General features: G+C 39.8%; 3 protein-coding genes across 4 annotated transcripts in view; all 3 read right to left on the reverse strand.

Moving 5' to 3' along the window:
• LOC144664072 (putative skeletal organic matrix protein 5) overlaps window positions 1-21,020 on the reverse strand; it is a 65,568-nt gene that overhangs the window by 7,134 nt on the left and 37,414 nt on the right. The gene's annotated exons all lie outside the window — the stretch shown is intronic.
• Window positions 786-21,020, reverse strand: part of LOC144664055 (uncharacterized) — a 51,487-nt gene continuing 31,252 nt past the window's right edge. The window contains exons 8-9 of one of the 2 annotated variants that reach the window (XM_078525177.1): window positions 20,444-20,824; window positions 20,013-20,298 (exon numbers count right to left, since the gene is read on the reverse strand). In XM_078525177.1, the coding sequence (XP_078381303.1) occupies window positions 20,042-20,298; window positions 20,444-20,824 (638 nt within the window). In that variant the 3' untranslated portion in view covers window positions 20,013-20,041. Of the gene's footprint in view, window positions 1,577-20,012; window positions 20,299-20,443; window positions 20,825-21,020 lie in introns of those variants that run through there. The other variant, XM_078525179.1, reaches the window with a different exon arrangement.
• LOC144663284 (uncharacterized) lies at window positions 4,199-11,659 on the reverse strand. Its single transcript, XM_078524184.1, has 10 exons — window positions 11,499-11,659; window positions 10,660-11,051; window positions 9,878-9,908; window positions 9,111-9,415; window positions 8,247-8,406; window positions 7,601-7,780; window positions 6,680-6,847; window positions 5,782-5,949; window positions 4,885-5,052; window positions 4,199-4,245 (listed from the first exon to the last, which is right to left on the reverse strand). The coding sequence occupies exons 1-10, from the start codon at window positions 11,542-11,544 to the stop codon at window positions 4,199-4,201; spliced, it is 1,665 nt and encodes a 554-aa protein (XP_078380310.1). The 5' UTR covers window positions 11,545-11,659.

Consider the following 21,020-nt stretch of genomic DNA (forward strand, 5'->3'; position numbering starts at 1 on the left):
CTTTCTGAATACAAACGTCCGTACAACATCGGACCATGTCAGTTGTCGGTTAGAATTTATTTGTCGCTAATCGGTAATATTTTTCTCGTTTTGTCGGTAGTCGGTAATATTTTTCGCCCTTTGTCGCTAGTCGGTTAACCCCATTCAGACCCTCTTGTGAGCTTGGTGTGTGGCGGAAATAACGTCACACGGCCGCGCGCTGGTGGCCTAATGGTGTGAGCGTCGAACTTGAAATCAGATCTTCGGGACTGAGGGCGGGGGTTCGAATCCAGCTAGGGTTTTTTGTTTTTCTTTTTTTTTGTGGGTTCGAATCCTGAGCCTTTCATTTTTATCGTTTTTCTTTTCGGATTAAAATAACACTGATTTCCACATAATACTCCCTCGACGCCTATTCAGGCTATAAACCTTTCATGGCCATCAGGGGCGCGCGGGCGGAGGATTCGAATCCTCCTTTTTTAATGCCCTCAAATAAATGTCCAAAATGGACTATCCAATAATTTGTCGATGATTTTGAAAATAGCCTGCGCTTCCCAACGCTTTATACCTCTTTACGAACCAGAAAGAGCCGCCATCTTAAAGGCAGAGTAGACCCTGGGAACGAGGGTGTCGCGGCCATGCCCGTTACTAGGCAACAATAACAAATCACCGGTTAAAACCGGTTATCACTCCTTATTTATAACACTCCCTAACCCAGAGCTTCGCGAGGCCCTGCGAGTCACGTATTACTAGTGTATGTATGTACACGTCATAAAATCCAAAATGGCGGTCCACGGGGACAATAAAAGCCATATTTTTCCCATTTTGTTATTAAGATTAAATGTTATCCTAGAAAATATTTTTACATTTAGGCATTATTTAGAACAATTCAACGTCAGCTTTTCAGAAGAGTGGAGGTTCCCTTTAAGAGAACAGGTCAATTTACTTCTTAATGTGCTTTTATCATGGAAATCTCATTAATAGAGCTAAAGCAACCTGAATCGAGCCAAAATTCGTATGATTTAGGATTTAATGTATTTTAGGTTAATAGAGTAGATAACTTTGGGTATCAAGACTTGGCTTGCTTTTTCTTTTACTGGACCAGGATGTATCCCATGGCTTTGATGTACTTGTTGCCATTATCTGCCGAGCAACATGCATCGATTCCACATGTGTTAGAGTCATCAAAATACCCTCCTGTACCAAAACCAATCCTGGAGTTACAGCTTACACAATTGTTCTGCTGGTTAGCAACGATTCCAATCCTTGCTTTGGAAGTAGATACAACATTGAACCCTTCTCGGTTACAGTAACGCTGCAAGGACGCCTGTGAACCAATCAGCGACTTCCACGTGTTACGGCCCAGGGAAGTGGCGCGGTATTGCCCGTCAGCGATCAGTGAGTACAGAGAGTTGGCCTGCTTGTTGATGACAATGGACCTTATCTGCTGACCTAACTTCATAGCGAGGCAGATCCTGGAGAAAGGTGTGCTCCAATAGGTCGGTAACTTGGTTTCTCCAGTATCAAACCCAGTCTTCCCTCCAGGTCGGTTGTATTCGGCCTGGTTCGTCCAATAGTCGGAATTGTAGTGAAAAGTTGACTAGTCGAGAAGAAAGGACATTAATTTGTCAAATTAATTGGGACTATTTTTGCTCCTCTGCTTTTAAAGGATCTCTACTATTTTATTAACACTTGATCCTCTTCGCGATTTCCCATTCAATGTTCTGAAATACCGTAGAATTCCGGCTATAAGCCCTGGGCTTATACAACTTCGTAAGGGCCGGGTTTTGGGTGGGCTTATAAACGGAGGGGCTTATATTCGGGAGGGCTTATAAGCGGAATTAAAAAAAACGTTTCGAAAAGAGCCACGGGAGTGTTTATCGAAATACGTTTTTAAGTTGAAAACGCATTAATTATAAAGCAACATTTAGCCCTATTCAGTACTGTCATCCGGTAGAGGGGGGCTTATAATCGGATGTATTTTTTTGTTTCCAAGTAGATGGGCCTATAACCGGGGGGCTTATAACCGGAATTGTACGGTAACCGAGACAGTTTTCAGTCGAGGAGAGTTTGGATAATGGTCATGCTGACTGCGTGGGGTCATTATGGGAAGTTATGGTTAGCTATCTTCTTTCTACACCCCGCGCTTTAGCGCTTTATTGTATCTTTTATATCTTTCGCTTATCCTTTTCATATTTTCATGTATTTTAAAGGTGCATACTTTTACAAACACTTTTGTCATGTGTAAGAATTAACTATTAACTACTATCGTCTACGTTGTAACTTCCATAATAGCACTGGCCCTGAAGAAGATTGGCCTATTTAAAGTGTTCGCCGTAAGTCAATCAGTCAGTCAGTCAGTCGGTCGGTCGGTCGGTCGGTCGGTAGGAGGTAGGTAGGTCGGTCGGTCGGCCAGTCGGTCGGTCGGTCGGTCGGTCATGTGATATGTGATAAGTTTTAAAACACTTCTTTTAAGCGGTCAGTTGGCCATTTGCCAAGGGTTACGGATTTTAAATAGAGGTTTGACTGTATAAGGTTTGACTTAATACTGGATGATTGTATTTATCACCTTATGTCCGTCAATTTTCATGACCAGCGTCCATCCCCCACTTCCGCATGCTCCGATGCTTGTCATATGACAGTAAACAGGAACTTTACCAACGTCAGTCTGTAACATATAAGCTGTATTTCCTTGAGACCTGTCGCCGAAAATGTCCAAAAATTAATTTTGGCTTATATTCAAAAAATATGTGGGGTAGAAATTTCTTTTGGGCTTCTGATAGGAGAGACACAGTGACGTTATGATTAGAAGGTTGGAGTCCGGATGCAGCGGGCAATTTTATTTACGCCCACTTCAAGATGGCCGCCACTTACGGTCGTCGACTGGTAACTAGTACCGGTTAGCCTGCTATGCACTCCGGTTAGCCTACTATGCACTCAGGTTAGCCTACAATTACCAGCTAAAAGCAACTTTGGAGATTTAAAATCTCAACTATCGGTTTTAAAATACGTCATTTCTCGATTCTCCGCGCCATTCTCCGACCGTAAAAAAAATGTTGACCAACGAAATCTTGTAACCTTTCTACAAGATTAGATGACTTATTATTAGACCGAAAAACGTGAACTTTGGATAGAATACCCCGGGTAGTCCATTTCAGTTGACTTCCAGCATTTTTGATAGACTGGCCTGATAATTCGCTGGTTCATGCTTCTGTGTCAGTCCGTTCCAAGACCACAATTCAATGACCCGGCCAGGGCAATTTTTTTTTACGCCCACTTTAGACACTTAGTTTTTTTTTCGAATTTTATGAAAGAGGCAAAAAGAAAATGTTCAATATAATGTGCCCCGGGGTGAAATAGAACTCGGGTCGTCTGCCTGAAGAGCGAGTGTACCGCTACGCCACCGGGAGCCGGCTCCTAGAATTCGTAAATTTTAACTATATATTCGTGTTTCCCTTATTATTATCATTATTATTATTATTATTAGCTAACCGTAAACAGGCTAACCAAAGTGCATAGTAGGCTAACCGAAGTGAATAGGGCTAAAATTTTAACTGACAGCTGATCAAGAAATCGTCGAAAATGTAACTGGGCTAAACAAGCTTGAGGTTGAAAGTTTTTGTCCGATGTTGAACAGTTGGACGACGCCACGGGAAATCCATGAATGGCAGTTGAACGCTATGTTTAAAGTTTTCTGATTTACAGGATTTTCCAGATGGAATAAAGGTTAGTTTATTTTGTCGATGTTTTAATTTTCCATTATTCTTTTTATCAAATCGGTAAAGAAGTACTTCGTGGCTACGGAAAACTTTATCATGAAATGAAAACAACTGTAGCTCACCGGTAACGGCATTTAAGTGTACTTAGTCCTGTGTTATTGTATAAAACAAATAGATTCCTTTTTGCCGTGGGTCTGTTCAGTTATAGACCACAGAAGATGTCAAATATAGTAAGAACATCAGTGACCCACTAGCCTCTTCTTTTTACTCTTTTTGCTCTTACCACATTTTGACGTCATCTGTGATCTATAACTGAACACACGCACGGCAAAATCATACAAGAAATTTCGAAAATATTAAAAACTAAGAAATGGTAAGATGGTCTAGGCCCGTATAAGAATCCTTGAAGGACTAAAAAAAGCTTCTTCTTAAAAGCTGTTTAACTTTGTTTTCAGTAATGACCTTGAAGATGAAATTGTAAGACGTAAACAAGACTCATTAACTCACTTTCCACTCTGGAAGATGTCTCTACACGAAGCATACCACGGACCTGTGTGAGAAAATACAATAAAGAAAAGTTAAAATAGAACAAAGAAAGCGAATAACAAACAAGGCTACTTTTGTTGTCATTGCCTGAGACATATAGCATATATATATAGGTTAGTATAATATTTTGCTCATATTTTGTCCCTGAATCGCCATTAAAACAGGGTGGAAAGTTGAACGGAAGTTTTCGCATTCATCACTGTCTTTCAGTATTAATATTGGGACCAATTTAGGTTGCTGGGAAACTGCTCACCTACCCCTCCCCAAACCTAACATTTTGCCTAAAGCGATAAGTAAGGGTTAATGTTAGGTTTGGGGAGGGGTAGGTGAGCAGTTTCTCAGAAACCGAAATTGATCCTAATATTGTAGTATATTTCACAATTTGGTCGGTTATGACAGCTGTCAATTGACCATAACATAGATGTCCAATATCAAAGATGTAAGCGAAAGCTGACGTTAACGTTAACCTAGTACGGGTACGGCCGCCATGTTGCGCGACGTCGTCGTACGTACGGACGCAGAGAGCAAACGCCAGCGGACCATGCCGCTAGCCATGAGCGATGACTATAAAAATCAAATGCATGGTACTTCTTGGTTATGTAGGTCCGCTCTGCGGAGGAGTTCCGCTATTCATGTCATTTACCTTTGCACTGGGGTATGTCGTCTGTCCATGTTCCATCGTTACAGTTGATGGTTGCCACTCCTTTTAGTTCAAACTTATCTTGACATTTAAAGGTCACTGATTTACCATGTCTGAAGTCATCACCGATTCTCCTTCCGTTGCTAGGCATGCCAGGATCGGGACATGGAGCTAAAAGTACATTATATATTGAGTCGACACAAAAGTGCGAGGTAGCGAGGCATGCGATCCATTCTGGTTAGCCTAAATAGCACTTTGGTTAGCCTAAATGAGGCAGGCACTCCGGTTAGCCTACTTTAGGAAGCTTGCGGTTAGTCTTATTTGAAGTAGGGAATTCTACCTGGCATGCCTTGCATGCCTTGCCTTGCAAGCCTCGCATGCCTCGCTGCCTCGTACATTTGTAAGACTCTAAAATAGGTCGGATAAAATTGAAAAGTCTATGCTGCTAATTGATATCTTAAACTAAGTCTGTTAAAAAGTATTTTAAAACCTATAGTGTTAATTTGTAAATTGTCCACTTTTTTTGTAACCTTACGAATGACAGCCTAATTCGAGGTAAATAAGTGTACAATGGGTGAGCTGAGTCACTATTTATTGTTTTTTTTTTACTGTCTTTCAGTATTGTAGTATATTTAACGATTGTTTTGGTTTTGATAGCTCTACATTGGCCATAACATGGATGTCCAATATCAAAGATGTAAGCAAAAGCTGACTTAAACGTTAACCTTTTCCTAGCGTGTGGCCGCCTTGTTGCGCGACGTCGTCGTACGTACGGACCTAGAGCGCACGAGCCAGCGAACCATGCCGCTTGCCAAGATGAGCATGAAAAATCAAATGCATGGTTCTTCTTGGTTATGTGGGTCCGCTTTGCGGAGGAGCTCTGCTATACATGTCATTTACCTTTGCACTGGGGTATGTCGTCTGTCCATGTTCCATCGTTACAGTTGATGGTTGTCATCCCTTTCAGGTCAAACTCATCTTGGCATTTAAAGGTCACTGATTTACCATGTCTGAAGTCATCACCGATTCTCCTTCCGTTGCTAGGCACGCCGGGATCGGGACATGGAGCTAAAAGTACATTATATATTGAGTCGACACAAAAGTGCGAGGTAGCGAGGCATGCGATCCATTCTGGTTAGCCTAAATAGCACTTTGGTTAGCCTAAATGAGGCAGGCACTCCGGTTAGCCTACTTTAGGAAGCTTGCGGTTAGTCTTATTTGAAGTAGGGAATTCTACCTGGCATGCCTTGCATGCCTTGCCTTGCAAGCCTCGCATGCCTCGCTGCCTCGTACATTTGTAAGACTCTAAAATAGGTCGGATAAAATTGAAAAGTCTATGTTGCTAATTGATATCTTAAACTAAGTCTGTTAAAAAGTATTTTAAAACCTATAGTGTTAATTTGTAAATTGTCCACTTTTTTTGTAACCTTACGAATGACAGCCTAATTCGAGGTAAATAAGTGTACAATGGGTGAGCTGAGTCACTATTTATTGTTTTTTTTTTTACTGTCTTTCAGTATTGTAGTATATTTAACGATTGTTTTGGTTTTGATAGCTCTACATTGGCCATAACATGGATGTCCAATATCAAAGATGTAAGCAAAAGCTGACTTAAATGTTAACCTTTTCCTAGCGTGTGACCGCCTTGTTGCGCGACGTCGTCGTACGTACGGACGTAGAGCGCACGAGCCAGCGAACCATGCCGCTTGCCAAGATGAGCATGAAAAATCAAATGCATGGTTCTTCTTGGTTATGTGGGTCCGCTCTGCGGAGGAGCTCTGCTATACATGTCATTTACCTTTGCACTGGGGTATGTCGTCTGTCCATGTTCCATCGTTACAGTTGATGGTTGCCACTCCTTTCAGTTCAAACTCATCCTGACATTTAAAGGTCACTGATTTACCATGTCTGAAGTCATCACCAATTCTCCTTCCGTTGCTAGGCACTCTGGGATCGGGACATGGAGCTATAAGTACATTATATATTCCATTTAATTCCTGTTTTTGTTCTTTTATAATAATTTCTTCCTAGCTAGAAATTCACAAATCCCCAATCTGCTCGGCTTATAAAGGCGAAAGTTCACGTGAAAGCCGTTTTTCCACCGTTCAGAGGGTCTAATGCGAGTACCTCGTTAGCGTTTCAAGCAATCCAAAAACTCTCTGCTCATTTCACAAATCTATGTTTTGCGGTGTTTTGTGAATTCTTTGGTGAATTTTGGGGATTTTTGGGAGGTGATAAAAGTTTTCTCAAAGGAATAGTGAAATTTGGAGAAATAAGAAATATTGGAGATTGACTGTGATTTTAAAAATTAGAACTTGAAGTTAAAAAATTAGTACATGGACACCATAACAGTCTCCTGACAACCTGGAGTGCTCTTGCGTGGTGGTCAACTGTTTGGTGGCGTTCTGAAAACAATTTTCTTTCTCCTATCCTTCCTTTAAACCTCCTAAAATTTTACTCAAATTCACATTTACTCCCGTTTTAAAGACGTTGACTCAAGAGTTAAGTAACCTGACCCTGGCATCACAAATTTTGTTTTTTTTTTGTGGTAGTACAATAAGACTAGAGATTCCCAGATTTGTTTTAAAGAAGTTGACAATGTCCTTAATGTTTTCATATGCCCGCCGACGAAACACTTTAGAAAGTGATTCCTTCACCTCTACTAATGATCACAAAGTAAACTGATCCTGATGTTTTATTTGGGTCAATTTTAGCTTACCCCAGCATTGTGGAAGAGGAGAACTCCAATTTTTCGTTTCTTCGCAATAAATCTCACTTGCTCCTGATAGTGTGTAGTTATCTTTGCAAGTGAATTCCACTGAACCACCATAAATATAACCAATCTTCACATGAGCTTGTTCACCGTTGATAGGAGTTCCTGGATCCCCACAGCTTTTGACTGTGAAAAAATACATAACATAACAGCGAAAGAGTGACTTGATTTTGTAGAAATGGATAAGTTCATCTGTGGACTTACATTTACTTACAATAATGTTTTTTGTTGAGGGGCCGGTATTTCCTATAATGGCCTATACGGGGAGGCTCAGACTGAAAAGGGTACCTTTTTATTCTTCAGGTATATAAAAGAGTAAGGATTTCACAAGTTTAGGTATATAAGGGTAAGGAAATCTGTCATTTAAGTATTCGCTTAACCCCTACGTTTAGGATTATACACCTAGTGTTGAAATAAACTTGTTCCTGTTCTTTCAACAAGTTTTTATGTATGTGTTCGTCGCGTTAACATTTTGAAATGTTACCCCCTCTTCGCGTTAATTTCCTATATTAGGAAGTAATTTTCTTTCAATTCGCTTTAATTTCAGATTAAAATTAACACAAGCGTTAACTTCCTATAACAAGGTACTTACCAGAGCATCCAAACAACTCCAATCTGAGACAGACAACATTATATTCATTCGGCATCAGGCTTAGAGGCGCCATTGGGTAAATACGAATCGAGTGTGTCCTTATTGGAGGTTGCAGATCGTGCTCCTTTAAGGCTCGGACATTTGTATTGCCTTCCAATTTCTATACAAGCATAAAGCATAACATATATAGTTGGGTACAAATAGCTGTGTTTCGAGTTATTATACCTTAAGGTTACTATTGTTAGTGGCCATTAATTAATTTAAAAAAAATAGTATGATTAAGGCACAATTAAGGTGTGCAGAAAAATAGCAGTATTAATGCACAAGAAGTCATCGGAGCTCAATGAAACAAAAACACCACTTTTGGCAAGGTTATTTCTTTAGCTGCTTAATGCGTATTAACTATCCCTATTTTAGAGCGGTTTTCACTTGAGTGACGAAAGTAATTTGCGTTTGCTTTGAGTTTGCATTACTACGCTCAGTGATTGGTTTAAAAAATTTCGCGCCACTTTCTCGACCAATCAGAGCTAAAACCAAAACCAATCGTGACTCGCTCGCTCGCGCACGTTTTCCCGCGCTTCGCGTCGGCAACATGTATTTGCTTCGAGTTTTGATTGGTTCTTGGTTCCCTGGATTGTCTGTGTGTTTTGTGATAGGCAAGAGTATTTACTTTGGTTTTAATTTGGTTTTACGACACCCAATTATAAACTGCTCTATCAACTTAGTTAACTGGGATATCATGATTATACAACCTCCCTCAAGACAGGTCATGTGGCTATAAACTACAAATTAGGATTTTATTAAAACTGGATTTAAAATTTTTTCTTACGATTACGAGAGAAAGACATTCTTGAACCTACTTACCAGGCTTCCATCTGCTTTTTGATAGCTCGACCATTTTCCTTCCTTCAGGTACTTGATTTGATATTTCGTTGCCCATAACAAATCCTTGTAACTTCCTTGTGTCACTACCTTTGTTATTAACTTCTCCTCGTCCAATAGGATTTCTACATAAGGTGAATTATCATTCGGCGCTGAGCACCAGCCCCCTCGGCGCTCGTCCAGTCGTGCAAAGGCAGGGACATGGTTTGTACTTAACGTGGATGATGCCGAGATGTTTGCATTTGGAATTCCTTTGCTTTGCATCCCCAGTGCAGATTTGCAAACACCTTTTAAAGTGATAAAGGCAGAGCCATGAGCTTTTAGAAAAGAGCATACACAACTTAAGGGATTGTTGCAAAACAGTGTCCAATTGTGGCCTGTGGTAGCTTGGCTGATTATCCATAGTGATGTGTGTAATTAATTCACACACCGGGTACAGTAAGTGTAAGCTGACCTGTCTACGTGTACTGCAACGTCCATGAAAGTGAACAAATCTCTACGTTTCTCCCCGACGTCAGCCTTTTCAAAAGAACTGCTGACAAAAATTAACTAGCTACCCAAGTCTGAGTAAAACAAGAACATACCAGTCTTTACTTAAAAATAAGTGAGAACTCCAACCAAAAACAGGGCGGCTGATGTTCTAAATAGATATTTTCAGAATAATATATCTCATCCTTTTCGGGTCATCGATATACAATTTATCTTCCGACATAAAGCTTTCACAAAAAAAGACAAGCAAACTATCTCACCTGGTGCCTTGGGTGGCAACGTTGGTGGATCCTACAAAAATAAACAGAGCCGTGTTCTTTGTTAACTTGTTTTTTTTTCCCGTTTTATTTCACCTCACATACGATGTACATGTTATAACTTAAAGGTCGGGACACACTCAGAGGCGACAAGTCGCTCCGTTTGTACTGCTTCAAAACAAGTCGCTGCGACAAGGCGTTTGTTCGCTGCACAAACAGTGAATTTGGAAGAGTGGAAATGCGAATTTGTTTTCCAATTCAATATGGCAAAAATACAGGACGGTGCGAGAACGCTGCGACAACGCCGCGACAACGCTGCTACAACGCTGTTACAACGCTGCGACCACGCTGCTACAACGCTGCGACAACGCTGCTACAACGCTGCGACAACGCTGCTACAACGCTGCGACAACGCTGCGACAACGCTGCTATCGCTCATTTTGTCGCTGCGATGCGTCGCACGAATTAAACCAGTTGGAATTCGTGCGACACATCGCAGCGACAAAATTCTGTCGTAGCGACTTGTTTGTCGCAAGAATTCACCATGTCTCACGAGGCGACATGTCGCAGCAACAGGTCGCCGCGACGTGTTGCAGCGACGTGTCGCCTAGTGTGTGCCGACCTCAAGGCTTAAAACTGTAAAGCACTTTCAAGATTAAAAAAAATTCAACACATACCTAACTTTGCCAGTATATATCCCATGCATAGTGTGAGCACCTTATTAAGGAAACAGGTCATTGTGCATGTGGTTACCTTTAAACATTTATAAAAGAACCTTTTCTCACCTGTACAGAGAGTGTAAACCAGCTCATTTCGGTCTCTGGAACGTGATCCTCATCCACACGGATTCTGATCCCATAATCCCCAGAATCATGGCGTTGAGCATTGAAAAGAGTAAAGGCCACGTAGTCAAGTGTCAAATCTCCTGTCCAGTAAAATTTTTTCACGGTCGACTTAATAGTTTCCTTTCCAGAAGCTTCTCGAACATATGTTATCCTGATAGCATCGATAACATCGTGTTGTTTATCCCAAGGACCAAAATGAACTTTAATCTGTCTTGATTTCTCTTGGTCAGTAAAAGACAACTTCCAAGCGAATGTTTGGTTAGATCCAGTTAATGCCATTGTCGTTTTGTTCTGCTCAGTAACAAAACCCATGCCATATGCTTGATTCAACACTGAAAAGAAACATTAATTTAGTGTGTATTATACTGGGGCATTCTAAAGGCAAAAACTGTTTACTGAGAACAAGTAACGGAAGTTAAAAAATTAAGAAATTTAAATGGCAACTGTGTAATGTAATGTAGTTCATTTCTTTTGTGCAAAATGAAAAAGAAAAGTAACAAAGATGAAAAAAATCCTGCTATGTACAGGTATACAAAAAGAAAAATATAAAACGTTCGAGAAACCCCTGCTTCTCAAAACATTAATACGCAGTTTGCCAACATTGTATGTAAGAAACAGTTGTTGAAACTTGCATTTGTATTAAGTAAGCGAGGGTGTTTGCGACACGAGGAGAAGAAGCAGTATCGCATTTTCTCATAAAATTTGATGCTAGACTCTAACATTAAAATTTAACAAACATATCTTGATCTAATTGACAACAAATGATCTGGTATACTTACAAGCCATCAAAAGTAAAGTTGCTAAAATGTAGTCGATGGCAATCATCTTTGGCCGATGTAGATGAAAGATAAAAAATTCCTTTTTGTGCTTGTGCGTTGAAAATATGCCACTCGTTTCTTGTGTTAACGTACAATTTGCTACGTTTAAAACTGACCTCACTGCAAGCGGCCGCGAAATGCGAAAAGAGTATTTTGATGCTGCCCTTTTGTAAACCGACAGATAAAAATTTCACTTTCTGAAAATGAAACAGCTGGGTTGACTAATAGCCAAGTTGGATCACCTTCCAAACAAAAGAACATGCTTATTTGTTCCAAATAATGTGCAATATTTCCTTTATGAAAGCCATTGGGAAGGGAGGGGGTGGTCGACAGAAATTCTTAAAGATAGCCTTAAAAGGCGACATAAAAAGACTGTAATATGGTTTGGTTTCAAGGTATCTTAAGAATAAAGGCTGTAAAGCTGTAACCATGCCCTATCTGAAACACTTGGGCTTGAACGGTGAAGCGGATGTTCCAAGTTCGCAACTGAGTTGAAAAAAATTGACATAACAACCTGAAATCCTAACAAAGGTTATGTTGCTCGACTTTTAAGCGGCCTTCACACGACAAACTAAAGTTGGCAAACTCAAGTTGGTGTGTGTGAGCGACACAACAACAGTTGGCAAACAGGTTGGCAAACGCAAGTTGGTGAGAATAGAGATAAGTTCTATTTTGTCGCCAACAGTTGGCCAACTTGTTTGCCGTTGTTGCATCGTTCGCACACACGAGTTGGCCAACAGTTTGTCGTGTGAAGGCCGCTTTACACAACTTCGATTAATAATCTCGCGTAGAAACAAGAAGTGTTCGTGCGCATCTTTCTCTCGTGATTCGTAATTGGCCCCCTCCGCCTCTTCCCCTCTCCCACTTAAGTCCGGTGTAATCAAATAGCTTAATTGAGTTTCAGTATTGTTTTTTCACCTTTCAAAACGGTTCGTGGACACTTATTTTCTATTACGCGCGTTTATTTGACAATCGCAATACTAATCCTTGCATGCGGTTTAACTAATAATTACCTGATCAGTTAAATACATCATTGTTTATCAAAGTTTCGTTTACTTGTTGTGTGCTGCGGTGTTTCCTGGTTTTCCCTGTGACATCCTTCAAATCTCTATTAGCGCTAGCGAAACAATGGTTTACTTCAAATTAACTACTAAAAGCAAATTGCTTAATGAATTATAAGGAATTTCAACATTTAAACTATATTGAAATCTTAGTTACCAATTGAGCAGTTTTCAGTCGAGTGTCGTAAAACCAAAAGCAAAGTAATAACTCTGACTTATATTAAAGGACACAGAATTGAATTGTTTAAAATGATGCCTTAACTCCAGACTTTACGAGAAAGGGCAGAAATAAAATTTTATAGTGACAAAAAATGGAGAAAACTATTGCTTTTAGACTTCCCGGGCCGCCGTTTTGGATTTTATAATATGACGTGTAATGGTTGCCCAATTGTTTCACACAAAAGATCCTCTCCTTCTAACAATATATAGCAGCAACCATTACACGTCATTAAATCCAAAATGTCGGTGAGCGGGAAATTTAAAAGCGACACTTTTCCACTTTTTGTTGCTATTACAGTTGAATCCCGATAACTCGAACCTTCAAGGGAAATCGGAAAAGGTTCGAGATATCGACGATATCGGGAGTTCGAGTTATCGAGGGTAAAATTAGTGAAAAAATTACCTGAAGGGGAATCGAAAAAGGTTCGAGTTAGCGGGATTCAGCTGTAAATGTTATTTCTCCCTTCTCTACGTCAACTTGTTGTAAGAGTCGAGGTCAAAACATTTTAATGGCTGCATGCGTAATAAATGCCTTTAATAGGATAGATAATTTTGGAGGAGAGGAATGCCGGGACTTGCTTTTTTTTACTGCACTAGAATGTATCCCATGGCTTTGATGTGCTTGTCTCCATTATCTCCGTAGTATTTGACCTCGTTGCCGCACGTGTTCGAGTCATCGTGTTTTCCTCCAGTACCAAAACCAATTCGGGAGTCACACGATGTGCAGTCATTCTCCTGGTTAGCCATAATACCAATCCTTGCTTTGGAATGGTCTGAACGGTCAGGTATAACATTGAACCCTTCTCTGTTACAGTTTCGCTGCAAGGACGCCTGTGAACCAATCAGCGACTTCCACGTGCCACCGCCCAGCGTGGTTGAGCGGTATTTCCCGTCAGCGATCAGTGAGTACAGAGAGTTGGCCTGCCTGTTGAAATTAATGAACTTTATCTGATGACCTATCTTCATAGCGAGGCAGATCTACACATATCCCACTAGCGGAGAAAACCTATATATAGTATACTACAGTGGAAGCTCTTCAACCCTATAATAGGTGGTCATGCATCTCTATTTATGGCTGCAATGGTATACCCATACGGGCTTTTGAAATCTTAGTAAGCAGGGGGTTATAGTTTTGAATACTATTTTTGTCTCATGGGTGGCCAGTTACAGGAGCTTCGATGGTTGTCAGTTTTTTACTGCCATTTTCACTATTTAGACAGAAAATCCCCACTGCCCTACTCTCCCTTGCTTTGGCTCTTATCGGACCGACTTGTGGGCAGGTTATATAGCGTTGATAAGTGCGATGTCATATGCGGTAAGTACACGTGTGTATGCTCATTGAATGGGCGTCAATAACTTGAAAGCAAGGCATTTATGCTAGCTCCAAAATTCCCCCTGGTATACGCAGGACACCCAGTAAGTGTAAAGGACACCACTTGTAATTAGGAATTTCCTGGTAATGCCAGGTGCCCGTGCCTAAATTCAAACAGGACAACAAAAAACTGCTGGACAAAGTCCTAGCAGTCAGCTGATTTACATTTCACCTCTATTAAGTAACCACTGCTTGAAAGTGGAATAAGGGTTTTCATTTATGATACTCATAAAGAAAGTGGAAAGCTGAATACCAACAATAACCTTCAAATTGTTCAATAATTCGTTTTCATTATTTTTACTGAAGGATTTGATCATTTCAAGAATTCGAAATAATAATAAATTCTTGTTTTTTCTTATTCTTCGTTGTCACCTTGGGCTAAAAAACATGGTTACATCAGTAAATCCTCAACTGTTTTTTTTTTCTATGTGAATTTTATGTCTTTAATAAAAAGGGTTTCTGGATGATTTGTCCGTCAAAAAAACAATAAAATAATTGCTTGCTTATTTATTGTCGATCATGATTGGTATTTTTACATTGTTCTATAGTTTTCACTGACTGACTTAAGACGACCACATCTTGACAGTGGGCTTCCTAAAAACGACCACATTTTGAAAACCCAATAGTGAAAACTATGTAACAAAGATGACTGGTCTTTTTTTAATGAAACTCTACTGAAATTGACTTAAGTTATTAAAGCATCCACTAAGAGAATGAAATTTTTTCTGCTGGGATTCGGTTCTATCATTAACCTGTGAAAAAAGGAGTCGTTGTTTACTGATGTAACCAGGGGAGAAACAGGGGTTGTCTAACTGTTTTAAGAGTGATCCTTCTTTAGTGACTTCGAAACTTTGACGTGATATATTTGACGAATTGTTTAACAGCAACTTATATGCCTGGCTATAAAACATCTTGCAGCATTGGCCAAAGACCCCACATCTCAGTAGCAGCATATCCATCAGCAATTTGTCAGCAGAAACCCCAGCATCTTAATTATGGCTGAGCTGAATACTTTGTGCCCGTTCATTTTCCTTCACCAAGTGTGATTCATCTTTTGCCAAGGCTGAATAAAATAGCAATTAAACAATTAACACTTCAAGTTTTACAGGTCTGTTGCTCATTTTATGAAAAGCCTGCAAAACTTGACAAAATACACAAAACAACTAAAAATATTTATGTCAATTTTGAAAACATGGCCAAATAGTATGCAAAGGACTGTCCATGGTAATGATAACCTTATATGGCATGTTTTCTATATCTGGTAATGGATTGTGTCTAATGAACTACAGACTGAAAAAAAATATTTAACTTACAACATATTTGCACAGTATTGACCACTGCTTAAGACAAATTGTCATCTTAGCAAGACAAAAATTAGAATTATACAAGGAAATTATATTCTCATCATTGCCTGTGACTGTTTTTCTTTTTTTTCCGAGATTTGTTTGCCTCACTGCAAGACTATGACATTAAGAGAAATATGGCGAGTTAGTTTTGCTAACCAGATTTATTTTCACACACCCCAGGAGCCTGTTCATGAGCTACAATCTTGTCCACAAGTATTTGGATTAATTTCTAAAAAATATTAACAAATTCCCCCAGTCCAAGGGGAAGCTGTCTGCCTACCAAAGACGCCCTCAAATGCTCCCACCATACGGGGCTTCACTAGCCTGAGAACTTGGATTGCGCAGTTCCAGAAAATATCCATAGTCATTGAAAATTCTCAGGGGGAAAGGGGGCTCAAAAGCCAAATAATTTTTTTATTATTTAAAGAAAAGTATTGAATTTATCTGGCATTTCCAGAAGAGTGGGGGATTTAACCCAAACAGCCTTCTGTTTTTAATTGTGTCAGTCTTTTTTCTCGCTATTTTTATGCATCATGGTCTACTTTTTTTCCCTTATCATGTGTCACACATGAACCCTTTGCTATCCCCCTAAAAGGATTTTTTTTTTCACAGTTATAAGTTAAGCAAACTAATGCAAAGAGAGCATACAAGTGATGTAAATTCACTCTTTGGGGCACAGGAAAGCCCCAGACAATCAAGGAGGAACCACTGGGCATGTAGGGCTGTCACAGACAACTTTTAAACAATGAACTAGTGAGCAGTGAATTTATACCTATAATCAAAAACACAAAAAATAGAGGGCTGTGAACAGTCTATATAAACAAACAGAATTTTACATTTCATAAAAACAGCTTGTATTATCGAAGGTGCAGTTAGGTTTTAGTCTGTATTAATTCAGTCAAATCAGAACGTATCAAGAAATGCGTTTCAACTTTGCTAACAATAGGCTTTGTTTTGCAAGCGAAAAATGACCCTATATGGCCATTTTTGAACAATAGCGCAATAGCTTCAGAACACACGAGGGATTCGACGAAGTTTCCGATTAGCATACGAGCGGGAAATTTAAACGTTCGGAAAGATGGAAGAAAAGACAAATTCTCCCCGGGAGGGTGATACTGGTAGGTTTTGTTCAGGTAGGGGCGACAGTTCATGAAGGTGAACAAGTGGAAATAAAAATTACGAAAGGCGTCTTTGCAAGTATGACTAAAAGATTCAAGCAAGGCTTCGAGTTCTAAGCGTCGGTTTGTTTTTTTCACAAGTGTGAATAAAATCTTTACAAGAGTTTGAGTTCAAAGCGTGAGTTCGCGTCTTCGCAAGCGCGACTAAAAAGTTTCGAGTAAGGTTTCGAGCTCAAAGCGTCGGTTTGTTTCTTCACAAGTGTGAATAAAATCTTAACAGGAGTTTGAGTTCAAAGCGTGAGTTCGCGTCTTCGCAAGCGCGACTAAAAAGTTTTGAGCAAGGCTTCAAGTTCTAAACGTCGGTTCGTTTCTTCACAAGTGTGAATAAAATCTTAACAGGAGTTTGAGTTCAAAGCGTGAGTTCGCGTCTTCGCAAGCGCGACTAAAAAGTTTCGAGCAAGGCTTCGAGTTCTAAACGTCGGTTCGTTTCTTCACAAGTGTGAATAAAATCTTAACAGGAGTTTGAGTTCAAAGCGTGAGTTCGCGTCTTCGCAAGTGCGACTAAAAGTTTCGAGTTCAAAGCGTCGGTTTGTTTCTTCACAATTGTGAAAAAAATCTTAACAAGAGTTTGAGTTCAAAGCGCGAGTTTGCGTCTTTGCAGGCGCGACTAAAAAATTTCGAACAAGGCTTCGAGTTCTAAGCGTCGGTTCGTTTCTTCACAAGTGTGAATAAAATCTTAACAGGAGTTTGAGTTCAAAGCGTGAGTTCGCGTCTTCGCAAGTGCGACTAAAAGTTTCGAGTTCAAAGCGTCGGTTTGTTTCTTCACAAGTGTGAAAAAAATCTTAACAACAGTTTGAGTTCAAAGCGTGAGTTCGCGTCTTCGCAAGTGCGACTGAAAGTTTCGAGCTCAAAGCGTCGGTTTGTTTCTTCACAAGTGTGAATAAAATCTTAACAGGAGTTTGAGTTCAAAGCGTGAGTTCGCGTCTTCGCAAGCGCGACTAAAAAGTTTCGAGCAAGGCTTCGAGTTCTAAACGTCGGTTCGTTTCTTCACAAGTGTGAATAAAATCTTAACAGGAGTTTGAGTTCAAAGCGTGAGTTCGCGTCTTTGCAACTATGACTTAAAGATTCAAGCAAGGCTTCGAGTTCAAAGCGTCGGTTTATTTCTTCACAAGTGTGAAAAAAATCTTAACAAGAGTTTGAGTTCAAAGCGCGAGTTCGCGTCTTTGCAAGTATGACTTAAAGATTCAAGCAAGGCTTCGAGTTCTAAGCGTCGGTTTATTTCTTCACAAGTGTGAAAAAAATCTTAACAAGAGTTTGAGTTCAAAGCGTGAGTTCGCGTCTTCGCAAGTGCGACTAAAAGTTTCGAGTTCAAAGTGTAAGTTTGTTTCTTCACAAGTGTGAAAAAAATCTTAACAAGAGTTCGAGTTCAAAGCGCGAGTTTGCGTCTTTGCAAGTATGACTAAACGATTCGAGCAAGGCTTCAAGTTGTAAGCGTCGGTTCGTTTCTTCACAAGTGTGAATAAAAAACAAGAGTTTCAGTTCAAAGCGTGAATTCGCAGCGTTCGTGAGTTCAAAGCGTCGGTTTGTTTCTTTACAAGTGTTATTAAAATCTTAACAAGAGTTTGAGTTCAAAGCGTCGGTTTGTGTCTTCACAAGTATAAACAAAAAGTAAAGCGAGAGTTCATGAAAGCGACGGTTCGTCTCTTCATAAGTATGAATAAAACGTTTAATAAGGTCTCATTTTGAATCGTTGGTTTGCGTCTTTATAAGTATGAATAATAAGTTTTTGCGTGGTTTAATTTCATGTTCAAAGCGTTGGTTAGTTTCAGGCGCGGAAACCTGTCCTGACGAGTACAAATATGACGCTACCTACTCCCCCAGTGTAGCTAAATTGTCATACCGACAATCTTCCGATTAGCCACGAGCTTTTCCGTTAGCTTCGACCAAAGTCCCTTAGCGCAACCAAGAACAAAGGGACTATTGTTTAGTGCTTAATCCAAAAAGTTGAAACACAACAATAGACAATTTCTTGATACGAAACAATTATTAAACTTGGTTTTCGCAAAATATAATGATCCATCAGTATTCGGCAAATCAATTTCATGTATTTGTCTCAGCCTTCAGCTTCGACAAATAATTGCTTTACTTTCCACTGACACACAGTATTTTGCTAAACCTAGTCCAATAATTGTTAAATATTACCCAATCCTCAACCCCTTTGGGGGGGGGGGGGGTGATATTCCTTAAATCTTTTCAGTTCCTGACTAATCCCCACCTTGTCCCAAGGTGAGCTCCAAATGATTGAAGAAAATCATGACTTTTTATTGAATAATTAAGGCTACAAGTAGCCATCTTTAAACCTATTTTACTTTGATGCGCTAGCACTTGGAAATTTACTGCGTCTATTTTTGGGGAAACTCAATCAAAATTCAACAGACTTTGCCAACCAAAGTGAAATTTAATTTGTTGTTTTTTGAATAAGGATAATAATTCGTCGTTTCCATATGTCTTTAGGCGCTCTTGAGTTCTTGAAGTAAAACTGGTGACAGTGTCCCTTTAAAGATGTAAAATGTTCCGGGAGAACGTGGAAATTGGGCTGCCTTTTATGGGGAGGAGAAAGGGGGACCTCAAGGTGACTGAAGTGAAGCCATTTTTAGGCCGGAGGTATATAAAAACGTTTGTATCATACGAGTTGAAAAAATTAAAAGGGCAAGAGAAAAATGTCATTTAAGAACGGCTGACTGTAAGAACCGAGAACGCTCCGTCAGCGACCCATTTGGCAAATCGCAAATATTTTACTTAAAGATACCCTTTGGTGAAATATTTTTAGAAATCATAATTTACACTTCTAGCGCTTTTATATTGTTCAATAATTTACGAAAATTTGAAAACGCGGTAAAAATACGGTTATTCTTCCGATAAAACGCCCGAAATAAGGTGCGAGGACGAAGCTTCTGCCAAGTCTAAAATATTTTCAATTTCCGTCAAACGTTCCACAAAGGTGGAATGAGTGAAATTAACTCATCTACGAAAAACGTACAGTGGAACCCCGATATAACGATCTTCGATATAACGATATTCCCGATATAACGATGACTTTTCTATGTCCCGGCAAAAGTAAAACGTATGGGACAGAACCCCGATATAATGATTCCTCGATATAACGATATAATTTTACTGCCCCCTTGGCATATCGTTATATATCGGGGTTTCACTGTATTTATATTTTATTTGCAATATAGTCATATGAAACCTTACACAAATAATAACATCGCATTTTTTGTTTTAATTTTTAATCATTCATATTACGCTTACATTTCATTTTTCAACACTCTTATTTGCACTAGTAGGCAGGCAAACAAGAAAAATGGTGAATAAAGTAAACAAATTACACTGGTCTGATTTTCATCTCAGCTCTCTTGACGGAGTAGTGATATCCTTTCCAGTAATACCAGATGACACCATCAGCATAAGATGAGTGCTTGCCATGATGATACACACCGTTCAGGTTGGAAGCATGACAGGCATTGTACCACCAGGCTCCTTTATACCTTACAGCACAGTTACTGGACCAGCTGTCATTATCCCGATCCTTGGTTGTAAAGAGGGAACCACCATGCCCAGAAAGGGAATCCCCTGCCGTACCTGGAGAGAATACACGAGAAGAATCGTTCATAGGTTAAAAAAGGAGGCCTGTCAAAAATAAGAGATGGCAATTTTATCAAATCAGTGTTGACTGGAAAATCCAAATAACTAGCTAAAGATTTAAAAAAAAATACGCAAAATTTACCCGAGTAACTTCCAAGACTCAGCTGGTACTTAGTCCTCTCGCTCGAAACTGCAAACATGTCATACTGCGCATAAGCCTTATTGCCAGAAGTGTCTTCCAGATCTACTCGAAGCATGTACCTCCTATATTTCGTCAGGCGGTGTATTTTGTCCAAACCCAGCCAAAACTCGCCATTCAGGTCACCAAAGCCAGTCTTGTAGTCGTCCCAGCCGCGGTAAAAGTTAACGGAACCGTCAAATCTCTTCTGAATCACTGTCCATCCCCCTCCGGGTGTTGTTAGGTCACAGTAAACAGCCATGGCACCTGCCCCTTCAGGGTTGATTGTAAAAACACCGCTGATTCTTTCCCCGTTTATGTAAGGTTCAGCACAGCTCTTCCTTGCTGTAAAACAACACCAAAATTAGTATTTTTAATTTGAGACCAAACCAAGAGAAAACGGTGTCAAATGTTATGTTTCTTGAACTGAAATTTAATGTTTCTTAAACTGAACGCCACCATCTTGCAGCTAGTAATGTACTCGTGACGTCAAAGAGCTCAGCCTGAAGTTTGGCGGGAAAATTTTGATAGTCTAAACTCC

The sequence above is a fragment of the Oculina patagonica genome, chromosome 8, assembly GCF_052425735.1.
Source record: "Oculina patagonica isolate OP01 chromosome 8, crgOcupat, whole genome shotgun sequence".
Lineage (NCBI taxonomy): Eukaryota > Metazoa > Cnidaria > Anthozoa > Scleractinia > Oculinidae > Oculina > Oculina patagonica.